Source organism: Centrocercus urophasianus, unplaced genomic scaffold (genome assembly GCF_019232065.1).
Source record: "Centrocercus urophasianus isolate 14NV4802_14NV808 unplaced genomic scaffold, USGS_Curo_1.0 seq_25, whole genome shotgun sequence".
Taxonomy (NCBI): Eukaryota; Metazoa; Chordata; class Aves; order Galliformes; family Phasianidae; genus Centrocercus; species Centrocercus urophasianus.
Window position 1 is genome coordinate 10,031,028 of NW_024884811.1, and position 12,715 is coordinate 10,043,742.

General features: G+C 41.0%; 1 protein-coding gene across 2 annotated transcripts in view; it reads right to left on the reverse strand.

Annotated features, from left to right (window-relative positions):
- The window catches only part of IL31RA (interleukin 31 receptor A), a 40,932-nt gene that overhangs the window by 24,655 nt on the left and 3,562 nt on the right, over positions 1-12,715 (reverse strand). For both annotated transcript variants that reach the window (XM_042825906.1, XM_042825907.1), the window contains exons 2-4: positions 7,002-7,083; positions 5,635-5,931; positions 4,176-4,296 (exon numbers count right to left, since the gene is read on the reverse strand). In XM_042825906.1, the coding sequence (XP_042681840.1) occupies positions 4,176-4,296; positions 5,635-5,931; positions 7,002-7,053 (470 nt within the window). In that variant the 5' untranslated portion in view covers positions 7,054-7,083. The remainder of the gene's footprint in view (positions 1-4,175; positions 4,297-5,634; positions 5,932-7,001; positions 7,084-12,715) is intronic.

Sequence of the window (12,715 nt, forward strand, 5' to 3'; positions counted from 1 at the left end):
CACCTTTTCAACACAGTGTAAAGAAAAGCCAAATTGTACCACTGCCAATTTCAGAGAAGGTAACTGAAATTTGACACATTTTCCTGATTTTTCAGCATGTGCTTTCAAGTAAGCGGAACAGGATGTAAGGCTAACAAAAATTGCTTCATTTTACCTAGCAACACAGAAATTCTACAAATGAAAATTTATATTTGAGAGCTGTATTAAAGACTTCATATTATGCCCCAGTTATGCACATCCTTGGTGTAACTCAAAAAACAGTCTCAGATAGGTATTTAATGAATACTTTTAAGACAGAGTAAGCTTGCAGCGCTGTAAAAGGAACCACAGACTGGTTTATGTTGGAAAGGACTTTTAAGATCATCTAGTTCCAACACTCCTGCTACAGGCAGGGACACCTCTCTCTAGATAAGGTTGGTTAAAGCCCCATCCAGCCTGGCCTTGAATGCTTCCAGGGAGGGAGCATTCACAACCTCACTGGGCAATCTCTTCCTGTGTCTTACCACCCTCTCAGTAAAGAATTTCCTCCTAATATTTAGTCTAAATCTACCCTCTTCCAGTTTAAAACCATTTCTCCTTGTCCTGTCACTACATGCCCTTATAAAAAGTCTCTCCTCAGCTTTCCTGTAGGCTGCCTTCAGGTACTTCAGGTACTAAAGGCTGTTGATGTGGTCTACCTAGACTTCAGCAAAGCCTTTGACACTGTCTCCCACAGCATTCTCCTGCAGAAGCTGGCAGCCCAAGGCTTGGATGGATACACTCTTGGCTGGGTAAGGAGCTGGCTGGAGGGCCGGGCACAGAGAGTGGTGGTGAATGGAGTCAAATCCAGCTGGCAACCGGTCGTGAGTGGTGTTCCCCAGGGGTCGGTGCTGGGGCCTGTCCTCTTCAATATCTTTATTGATGACCTTCATGAGGGCATCGAGTGCACCCTCAGTAAATTCACAGATGACACCAAATTGGCTGGAAGTGTGGATCTGCCTGGGGGTAGCGAGGCCCTACAGAGGGATCTGGACAGGCTGGAGAGCTGGGCTGAAGCCAATGGGATGAGTTTCAACAAGGCCAAATGCCGGGTCCTGCACTTCGGCTACAACAACCCCAGGCGACGCTACAGGCTTGGGGCGGTGTGGCTGGAGGACTGCGTAGAGGAAATGGACCTGGGGGTACTGATTGATGCTTGGCTGAACGTGAGCCAGCAGTGTGCCCAGGTGGCCAAGAAGGCCAATGGCATCCTGGCTTGCATCAGGAATGGTGTTGCAAGCAGGAGCAGAGAGGTGATTGTTCCCCTATATTCAGCACTGGTGAGGCCGCACCTCGAGTGCTGTGTCCAGTTTTGGGCCCCTCACTGCAAGAAAGATATTGAGGCCCTGGAACGTGTTCAAAGGAGGGCAACAAAGCTGGTGAGGGGTCTGGAACACAGGCCATATGAGGAGAGGCTGAAGGAGCTGGGAATGTTCAGCCTGGAGAAGAGGAGGCTCAGGGGAGACCTCATTGCTCTCTATAACTTCCTGAAGGGAGGTTGTAGTGAGCTGGGGGTCAGCCTCTTCTCTCGTGTCATTAGTGATAGGACCAGGGGGAATGGTTTCAAGCTACAGCAGGGGAGATTCAGGCTGGACATCAGGAAGTATTACTTTTCAGAAAGGGTGGTCAGGCACTGGAACGGACTGCCCAGGGAGGCGGTGGAGTCACCGACCCTGGGGGTGTTCAAGGGAAGACTGGATGTTGTGTTGAGGGACATGGTTTAGTGGGAGCTATTGGGAATAGGTGAACGGTTGGACTGGATGATCTTTTAGGTCTTTTCCAACCTTGGTGATTCTATGATTCTACGATTCTATGACTGGAAGGCCGCAATAAGGTCCACCCAGAGCCTTCTATTCTCCAGGCTGAAAAGCCCCACAACTCTCAGCCTGTCCTCATAGGGGAGATGCTCCAGACTTCTGATCATTATGGACCTCCTCTGCACCTGCTCCACCAGCTCCATGTCCTTCTTGTGCTCGGGGCCCCAGAACTGGATGCAGTATTCCAGGTGGGGTCCCACGAGAGCAGAGGGGCAGAATCACCTCTTTTGACCTGTTGGACATACTTCTATAGTTGCAACCCAGGATATGGCTCATGTTGAATCTTCCATCAACCAACACTCCCAAAACCTTCTCCTCAAAGCTGTTCTTAAGCCATTTCCCACCCAGCCTATATCTGCTTGGAAAGGAAGCAATCCTCCTCTCCATAACAGGAATAACTGTTTCTATCCATAGGTGTCTGCTCCCTTGTACAAGTGCCTTGTAGTCATACGGAAGACCCATAAAAAATCAGTAGTTAGATTTTACAAGAAATAGTTCTGCAATTCAATTCAATACGTGGATAAAGAAGAATATGTGCAGATACAGGAAGGAACAGTACCGATATTTTCCTTCAATAGCTGTCATCAGTTTTTGGTTTTACAAAATCAGCTAAGTGACAAACACAGTAACACCAAAAGCAGTAATAAATTTGGAAGTAGTAAACCAGAAATAAAGGTGAATAAATGCCAAGCCTAAAATGAAATAAAGTTACAGACTTTTTCCTCCCTTATCACTTCATTAAAAAGGTATACATGTTTGCATAACTTACTAAAAGAACATATCTCACATGAAGTAAAAACTCCTTCCAATTGTCAAGAAAATTTCAGAAAATTAGTCATACCAGCATACTATCTAAAGGTTTGACTAAACACAAAAAGAAACAAGCAGTATTATTCTAAAAAACAGACTAACAAGTATGTTTGAGATGAAATCTGCTGGCACATTCAAAACTGCATCTGAGATCTGCCTTGAAACAACACTGACTTCATGTTGTCACAGTAATTTGTGAAAAAGTAACCTTTTAAACAATACTTAACTGAAATTGAATGAAGCAAATACTTACGCTCTTATAATGGGGTCATAAAAACATAAAAAAGTGTGGGATTGCTGGAACAAAGGAGGTTGCACATAAACATGAGAAAAACCTTCTTCGTGGTGAGGGCAACAGGACACTGGAGCAGGCTGCCCAGAGAGGTTGCAGGGTCTCCTTCTCTGGAGACATTCAGAACCCTCCTAGATGCATTCCTGTGTGACCTGATCCAGGTGCTCCTGCTCCAGCAGGGGGATTGGACTGGATGATCTTTCCAGGTCCCCTCCAACCCCTGACATTCTGTGATATTTGTAAATGCAAATCCCTGTGTGTAAGCAATCCAAGAAGGACAACTCTTCCTTCAATCATTAAAACATTATGACTTCAAAGACTCCCAGATTAAACTGCCAAATGGCTCATCATTATATTTGCACAGTTCTGCTTTTTTTTTTTCTTCCTTCTCCCCAGCACTTTTCCTTGAAATTACAAATTTATCTCTAGAAAAGATAAACAGTTATCAATCGTACATATTTTTTTAATGCTCAGGATACCTTTACAACATAGTAATTGTCATTTTAACGTGCCAAGCATGCAATAGATGCTGCTAGATACCAAGCATATTTTGGTAAGCAAACGAGTAAATTATGCAAATTTTCAGCATCTATACAACAATTCAGATGAAAGGCTTGGCTTGTAATAACTGTATTGCACAAAATGCTGCCAGTAAGAAGAGCACCTTGAAAACTGCTATTTAGTAAGCCTTAAAATATCTCTAAGTGTAACACATGATTACAAACAACTGTACTTGCTATCACTAGACAAAATAACAGAGAATTCAATGGTTTTAACAAGGAAATTGTTTAAAGCAGAGAAAGGACACACCTTCTTTCCTCACGCAAAGTGAGGATAGCTAAAAGCACAAAGAATTTTCATTCTACTTCACCAGTGGGATACCCTAAAAGCTGATGTTTGTACTTAGGCTTACTCAACTTTTCTCTAATTAGTAATGTTACCTTGAGGAAACAAATGAATTGAAGTTCTGACGTAAACATTTCTACGTCTACTGAGTATTAGGTTGAAAATGCTCATTACTTACACACAGAGAACCAAAATGGTATCAGGTAGTAAGTTTTTTCAACCATTACCAACTCAAAATTAATAGCATTAAGAAATGCTTCTGAACTACATGATGTTTCTATGCTTCTCAGTTTACTTTAAACAAGTCAGGAAATGGGGGGGTGGGAAGAATGATGACACACGACTAGTGGTCTCACCCTGGCACTCCAGTTCGTGGTACATTCTATACTTACATTTTTCTGTAAAGAGTATAACTTGTTGCAAGATTTGTTTCTCTTCCTGAAGTCCAGTTACAGGTAAGCTTAATATCAACATCATAAATGCAGGAAATATTTCTTGGTGTGCCTGGTGGAACTACAATGACAAAGGAAAAAAATTTCTCATATATTATATTATATTATATTATTTTAATATAAAACTTCAAATGTTGGTAGGCAGGCTGATTACACTAAACCACTACATGACATGCATAGAACTTAATTTAAGAATTTCTTATTGCCCTCAAAACCCTTCACAAAACCAAAACCACTCTCCTTCCCAACTAAAGCCAGGCAATTTGCCCCAGCTACTTCTCAGAAGTACATAATTAAGTGGGTCTGAAAGAATTTTTCTACTAACGCATTACAGAAACTTACATCAAATGAATATGCACTTCAGCCTGAACCTCTAAGTATAACCTCTGCGAAACACCTACAGCTAAATGCCAGTCCAGTTAGCAACAGAAAAACAAAGAAACAATTTAAAAGTTCACAAAAAGAGGGCATCCTCTGAAAGACACAGTTCCACTTAGTTCCTTCCCATTACCACATATCCAGTCAAAACTGATGATCTGAAAAGTCCTCATGACCTCAGAAAGTTAACTTCCCAAGAAATGTATGAATACAACTCTGAAAAGACCCCTCCAATTCCAGACTCCCACTCTTCCAAGCAAGATAGCACAAAGGAATGCAATCTTTATAGTCTGAAGCCATTCATAAAAAAAAATGCAACACCCTCTTGATATCTGTGTTGAAGCTAGTCCTCTTCAGTCAACAGAAGAAATGGGAGTGAAGACAGAGATCTCCAATAAATTAGCTGAAAAGAGAGTTCTATGAACTCTATAAGAAGCTCTCTCTCTGAAATAATACATCTCTATTCTATTTAACATAGCTCTTCAAAAGATATCCCTTTTGCTAACGTGCTTAAGATACACTCAACTTTGAAAACAGGCAATACTTTCTGATGTTCTTTATTCCAGAAATTTACTTCTCTGCATTTATTCTTTACTAGAAAAGGATCTCCATGCAGATGTTAGCATAGCTTGGACTTAACCTGTTCAATAAATTAGAAAAAACAGTATTTAATTTACCCTTCAGTCTTCTCCAGATGAGACTATAATGCTTTAGGATCACTAGATTAGAAAGTAAAACATCCCTGGAGAAATCTAAAGTTGGCTAAGCTAGATATGAGAAACAAAAGAGAAAGGTTGCATTGATTTAACTGGCCAAACACTGGGTCAGAGAGGTTATGGACTTGCATGAATAAGGTTTGCCAGAAATTTCATGCTTTAGTTTAGAAAAAAAAAGGAGATAATGAAGATAAGTGACTTGCAATGCCACAAGGAGGGCAGGAGAGGGGAGGGGAGTTGTTTTAAAAATATTTCTTGAAGTTATTAAAAAATGTTAAAATCAGTTGCCCCATATTTCTACTTACATCCAGATTTAACTTCAGTGTGAACCAGAAGTTGTTCCTTCCCTAAGTACTTAATGAAGCACTTCACATGTGCTTTGTTGTGAGTGAAATTATTGATAGTTATACTAGATACAGTCTCATTGACGATATTATAGTTTTCCTGAGCAATTAATTCACGATTCAATTTCCAGATGATGTGGCTTGCATTCCTGTGAGGTGTATAATGTTTTCCAAGAACACAGAATAGTTTCAGGGTGGATCCTCTTTCAATTTCAGGAGAAGAAGGAAAAATGTCAGCATCTCTAGTAGAGTTCTCATCTGAAAACAAAATTAAAGTTATCATATAACCTAGTCTCTTAAAAGAATGAGAAAATATAGTACTTACTTTGTTATTGAAGTATATGCCCAGAGATCATTTCATTGCTTTTTTTTTTTAAATATAGTTCAAATAAAATGCTCAGATGGCACCTATGTGATACATATTAATATAGGCATTGTGCAAGAATGATTTTCTATATCTTTGCCGTTGAGAATGTATAGCAACTGTTAGTGACTATATTGAAAAGCATTTTTGCAGCTGAGAATTTGCTCTGTCAAACTGTGTCATTTCGTGTTCTGTATCTGCTGTAGTTTCCATGGAAATAAGTAGGAGGCACTACTTTTGGAGCAACCTACAGAATACTGATGAAAAATAAAAGCCTGTGGTTTTCCATTCAGGTCTGCTTCTTAACCACTTCAGAACCAGCCATACAACATTCACTGCAATTTCAATAGTTACTGGTGCAAGCTTAAACTGACTATGGAACTGCCACACTTCTAAAAAATTAATTAATTAAAAAAAACCTCCAAAACATTCACACATTGTTACTGCTATTGTGACTTTCAAGATCAGGGATAATGTTATTATTCAGAAATTCATGTAATGATGACTAACATTTGACGTAAACTAGATCTAAAAGAGCAGACATTAACTGCTCCTTGGATGCTCATGTATTACAAAGTTAGTAATTTGGACTACAGCAGATCACCAAAGCTAAATCTTGACAACCCAACAAGAACTGAACCGTGATACAACTTCCGGATGCAGTGTCCTCCATCATCCTGCGCAAGAGGTAAACAGCTAACATTGTAACTTTTAAAATATTAAAAATAAAAAAAGACAAAAACCTAAAGCAATGACAGTTTGCACACCACAAAGAGAGATCAAGAATACCCCATGTAAGTTAATCTTTCACTCTACACTGTAAACTACCTACTCACCTGCTAACTCCTATGTTTAAAATATTCTGGTTTTCATATTAATAACTCTTAAAAATTACATTTGGCAAAGGATCCTTGATGGGAAATTTTCTATTGGCAAAATGAGTGCTAGTAATTAAGAAACATACCTGCTATAGATCTACAGAGCAAGATAAATATCCAAATCCAACAGTTGAACATTTCCTTTTCAGTAAGTATGGGCAGGAAACACTGTCAGGAAATAAAAATATTAAATAAATAAAAAGCATGTAGTTCAAGTAAAGATGCCCTTGTAACTTTAACATTTTGCAAGCATTTATATGACAAGAATCATGACCCACTTGTGTTCAGTTTAAGTATTGATTTGCCTAAATGTTAGTTTCCTGCATGATGTGAGAAATCTGATACAGTTTTCCAGTTTTCAAGTTTTCCAGAAAGATGAAAGGGGCAAGCATATCTGAAACCCTTCTGGACGGGATACAATCTGTCTTCTAATTGCAGTGTGAATCACAGAACCATAAAATCACTCAGGTTGGAAAAGACCTTCAAGATCACTGAGTCCAACCACAGCCTAACCATACTGCCCTAACTCTAACAACCCTCTACAATCATGTTCCTGAGCACCACATCCAAATGGTTTTTAAACGCATCCAGGGATGGTGACTCAATCACCTCCTGGGAAGCCTATTCCAGTGCTTAACAACCCTTCCTGTAAAGAAGTTTTCCTGATATCCAGCCTAAACCTCCCATGGCGCCACTTCCCCTTTGTCCCGTCACCCGTCACCAGTGAGAAGAGACCACCCCTGCTCTCATTGCAATCACCTTCCAGGTACTGGAAGGGAGCAATAAGGTCTCCCTTCAGCCTCCTTTTCCTCATACTAAACAGCCCCAGTTCCTTCAATCTCCCCTCGTAGGCCATGTTCTCCAAGCCCTTCACAAGCCTTGCTGCCCTTCTTCGGCCTTGCTCCAGCACCTCAGTGTCCTGTGTACTGTGTACACTGTGTACTGTGTACAGCGTACTGAGGTGCCCAAAACTGAACACAGTACTTGAGGTGAGACCTCACCAGCACCAAGTACAGGGGCAGGATGACTTCCCTAGTCCTGCTCACCTCACCATTCCTGATACAAGCCAGGATGCCATGGGCCTTCTTGGCCACCCGGGCACACTGCTGGCTCACACTCAGCCAACTGTCCATCAATACACCAAGGTCCCTTTCCATCAGGCAGCTTTCCAGCCACTCTTCCCCAGGCCTGTAGGGTTGCCTGGGGTTGTTGTGACCAAAATGCAGGACCCAACACTTGGCCCTGTTGAAATACGTACAGTTAACCTTGGCCCATCAATCCAGCCTATCCAGGTCCCTCTGTAGTGCCCTTCTCCTCTCGGGCAGATCAGCACTGCCTCTCAACTAGGAGTCATCTGCAAACTTACTGAGGGTGCACTCAATCCCCTCATCAAGATCATTAATAAAGATGTTTCATAGAAGCTGCCCCAGTACTGAGCCCTGGGGGACAGCACTCGTGACCGGCCACCAGCTGGATTTAGCTCTGTTGGCCACAGCTCTTTGGATCTGGTCATCCAGCCAGTGTTTCACCCAGCGGAGCGTACGCCCATCCAAACCATGGGCAGCCAGCTTCTCCATGAGAATGCTGTGGGGGACAGTGTTGAAGGCCTTACTGAACTCCAGGTAAACCACATTGACAGCCTTACCCTCATCCACTAAGCGGGTCACCTTGCCATAGAATGAAATCAGGTTTGTCAGACAGGCTTTACCATTCTTAAACCCATGCTGACCGGGCCTGATCCCCTGGTTGACCTTTAACTGGTCCGTGGTGGCTCCCAAGATCATCCGTTCCACAACCTTCCCGGGCACTGAGGTGAGACTGGCAGGTCTGTAGCTACCAGGATCACCTTTCCAGCCCTTTTTGAAGATGGGCGTCACATTTGCCAGTCTCCAGCCTGCCGGGACATCCTCGGTTAGCCAGGACTGCCAAAGAATGATGGAGAGTGGCTTGGCAACCACATCCTCCAACTCCCTCAGCACTCTAGGGTGCAATCCATCCGGCCCCATGGACTTGTGAGTATCCAGCCTTCAGAGCAGGTCCAAAACCACCTCATCAGAGATAAAGCAGGGCCCTTCTGTTCCCCATCCCTTTCTACCAGCACAAAGGGCTTTGTTCCCAGGGAGTAACAAGTCTTACTATTAAAGACCGAAGCAATGAAGGCATTAAGCACCTCAGCCTTATCCTGATCATTTGTTACCAAGTTGCTCTTGGTGTTCAACAAATGAAGAAGACTCTCCCTAGCCCTTCTCTTATTGCTGATGTATTTATAGAAACATTTACTGTCATCTTTCACCCTAGTGGCCAAATTCAGATCTAGCTGGGCCTTAGCCTGATTTTCTCTCTGCATAGCTTCACCATATACTTGTAATTCTCCTAAGTTGCTTGGCCACTTTTCCAAAGACCATAAACTTTCCTTTTGTTCCTGAGTTCTAGCCAAAGGTCTCTGTTCAGCCAGATCGGTTTCCTTCCCTATTAGCTTGTCTGCCATGACTTGGAGATGGTCAGCTCCTGCATCTTTAAAATAACTTCCTTAAAGTATTCCCAGTCTTCCTGGGCTCCCATGCCCTTCAGAACTACCTCCCGAGGGACTTTTTTAACCATGGACAGAAAGAGACCAAAGTCTGCCCTCCAGATGTCCAAGGATTGGTAAGAAAGAGAATTACATTTATTTGAAATTTGGTTTGCCCAACCATCCTTTGGGAGCAGGCATTAAGCAAGGCTAACTCTTAAAATGGCTAAATGAAAACTGCATTCCACTCAAAAATAAAGGCAAGCTCTAACAGTCAGATGACTCTTAACTAGCCCTGTAGAACACACACCAAAGACTGTGCTATGCAGTGTGGTCAGCAGTGATGCAGTCCACCGTACTTTACTAGCTAGGTGACTAACGATTGCGGAGCAACTAATGCACTTCAGAGACAACTACTGATATCAACAAAACAAAGCAAATTAATCAAGAGCTCTCTAAGATGATGTGTCTCATACAAAATATAGAAGAAAGGATGAACCCAATACAAATCAACATTCTGCAAAAATGAATTACAGATGCTGTGCTGGCATAAGAACTTTTTTTCCCATTTCAAAAAGTTAATCATTTTATTAGATAGTTAAATAAAATGTTTTGTAACAGCTCCGTGAATATGGCTTTAATCTTGGAGGAAATACTAATTCATGAGAACACCAAATCCTGTGTGTGGCATGTGAAGATAAGCATTTATAGCTGTTTACAGGAAAGAGCTCGGGGCATTTAACATAAATGATAGAGCTCTATTATTTCTTTTTTGTAGCCCTTAATAAAAACCTGTGACGAAAGCTCAACATGTATTCTTAATTGTAAAGACTTTGGGAAATAAAACTAATGTTAAAAACACAGTTTTTCCTTAAAAAATAAAGCAAAAAAGAGGATAAAACTCTCACCACACAGCAGTCATCTAGAGTGAAGCAATCTCATTACTCTAACTAAAATGGGTAATAAGTTTTCTTATTTGTAGACTATTCAAAATATTATCGCAACCTACACCAAGAACAAAACAAACATCACCCCAGACAGGGCACACAGATAACTATATTACTACAGAATAAAATGCCTTCCAGATGAGCAAACACTCCATTTATGAGAAATTTTCAATCAATTTACACAAATTTTTTTAATAAAATTCACAGTCCATTTCAACAGAAAATGTAGTGGGGAAAAAAAACAACCCTTCAAGATGACATGGACATTTGATTTTACCTGGGAGCAATGATTTTTCTTCTGGAAATTAAATTACTGTATTGATCACATGCAAAAAGAAATTGTGAGAAATAAAGAGAAGAGAGTAAGAGCAAAAGAACCAACCTGGTTAAAGCTTTGAAGGATGCAAAAGCTCTTAACACAGAGAAATGGAACAATCTGCCATATTAAAAAAGAAAATTAAAAAAGGCCTATTAAGTATGCTTCACATTTCCCACTGTAAATCTTTTTTATACGCTTGGAATTTATAAAAACGCTAACAGTTTCTGCTGAAATCTTAGAATGCCTGTTCTGTATTTTTGAAGGCACAAGACAGAGGCTGCTTTCAGCCAAAAAAAGAGTTTAGGCACTTCCAAGAATAGGGAAAATGTTTTCATGACAAGTCTTACCCTAGCAATCCCACACTCCCACACTCATAGTGAATAATTGCGACTTAAAAGCACAGGGAAGTCATAAAACCCATTTCCAAGTTACGCTTGTGCCAAAAATATCCCAAACTACTGCAAATTCTACTGCAGTGGAACACAGCGCTAAGAAGCCCAGGCATGGGAAATCCAGCTGCAATGCCATGCCAGCTTACAAGCTTTCAAAATATCTTGGTTCCTTGCACTTACATAAAAGATTAAACAAAAATCAAACCCATCTATACTCGGCAATCTCCTTGTCCTCTACCCACAACCGGCTTTCCGTTCTGCTCCAGTGCACCTTTAGTGCACATCACACAGTCAGATACTTCCACTTGCTAAAATAACATTTTTGTTGTTGTTGTTGTTAAGTAGCAAATGTAAATGGCTTTGCAAGTATCTGATTTTGCTGAAATAGAGAAATGTAGAGGATCTAGGGAGATCCTACAATGTTTCTTCCCTGCTGTAAGCTGTTCCGTCAGTTCAGTACTGATGCTGTAACAGCACCTCTTTCTGCTTTCCCCAGTTTAGCAGATGGTTACTCAGGGTGCAAATTGCCAATTACAAGATGTCAGAAATCAGCGTAGCAACTCGGCAGGTTACAGATCTGCTTACATCTTATGTGGTTATCACTATAATCATACGTGACTAAATAGCAGTTTGGCTGTGTACTTGCTCAAGACACATGTGAAAGAACTGAAAGAACAAGTCACACCATAAACTCAGAAATGTTTCGCTTAAAGATGACCCAAAACTAGGGGAAGAGGTTGATATACCAGAGGGCTGTGCTGCCATCCAGAGGGACCTCAACAGGCTGGACAGATGGGCTGGCAGGAGCCTTACAGCATTTAACAAGAAGTGCAGAGTCATTCACCTGTGGGGGAACATGTTTAAGCATCAGCACTCCTTTACCATAAGGGTGGCTGGGCATAGGATGCCCAGAAAGGCTGTGGAGACTCCTTCCTGGAGATCTCCAGAAGGCACCTGGGTGTGCGCTCGGGCACCCTGATCTGGATGTCCCTGCTGGAGCTGGGGTTGAAACTCTTCCAACCTCAGCCTTCTGTTGGTTTGTGAAAGACAACTACAAAAGCTAAAATCAGAACTGTAAAGAAACAGCATGAACATAACTATTTTCTTCAACAAGAAAACAAAAAAAATTTAATTCATCAAAACAAAATTTCTGGCGCAAAGGGGGAAACTCAATGAAGGTCACATAAAAAAAAAAAAAAAGTAATACGCTTGATAAAACTGTCACACCAACAAAGCCTCAGCGTTTCCATTTTTAATTTTGAAATTTAAGACATTTGGAATAATTATAGTGCAAATATATGATGAAGCCAAAGGAAAACAAGACCCACAACTTTTCCCCACGTTTTCTATGTAGTGCTACTTCTCCAATAATATTTCCCTTCTTTCAGGATAGGAAAGTTTTTTTCCATTCAAATCTAATTCTATGATTATTTTTAACAATACAGACACATACTTCTGCACACAATGTAGCTGTTATGCCATTAATAGAAATCACAGTACATTTATAAATTGAACTGGCAGTATGTCTTTCGCCTACATAAAACGTAAGTTCTTCAAGAACTTCTAACAGTTCAAATCTAGAAAGCTACTCCTTCTTACTAACTACAGATACAACGCTTACAGCAATCCTAAT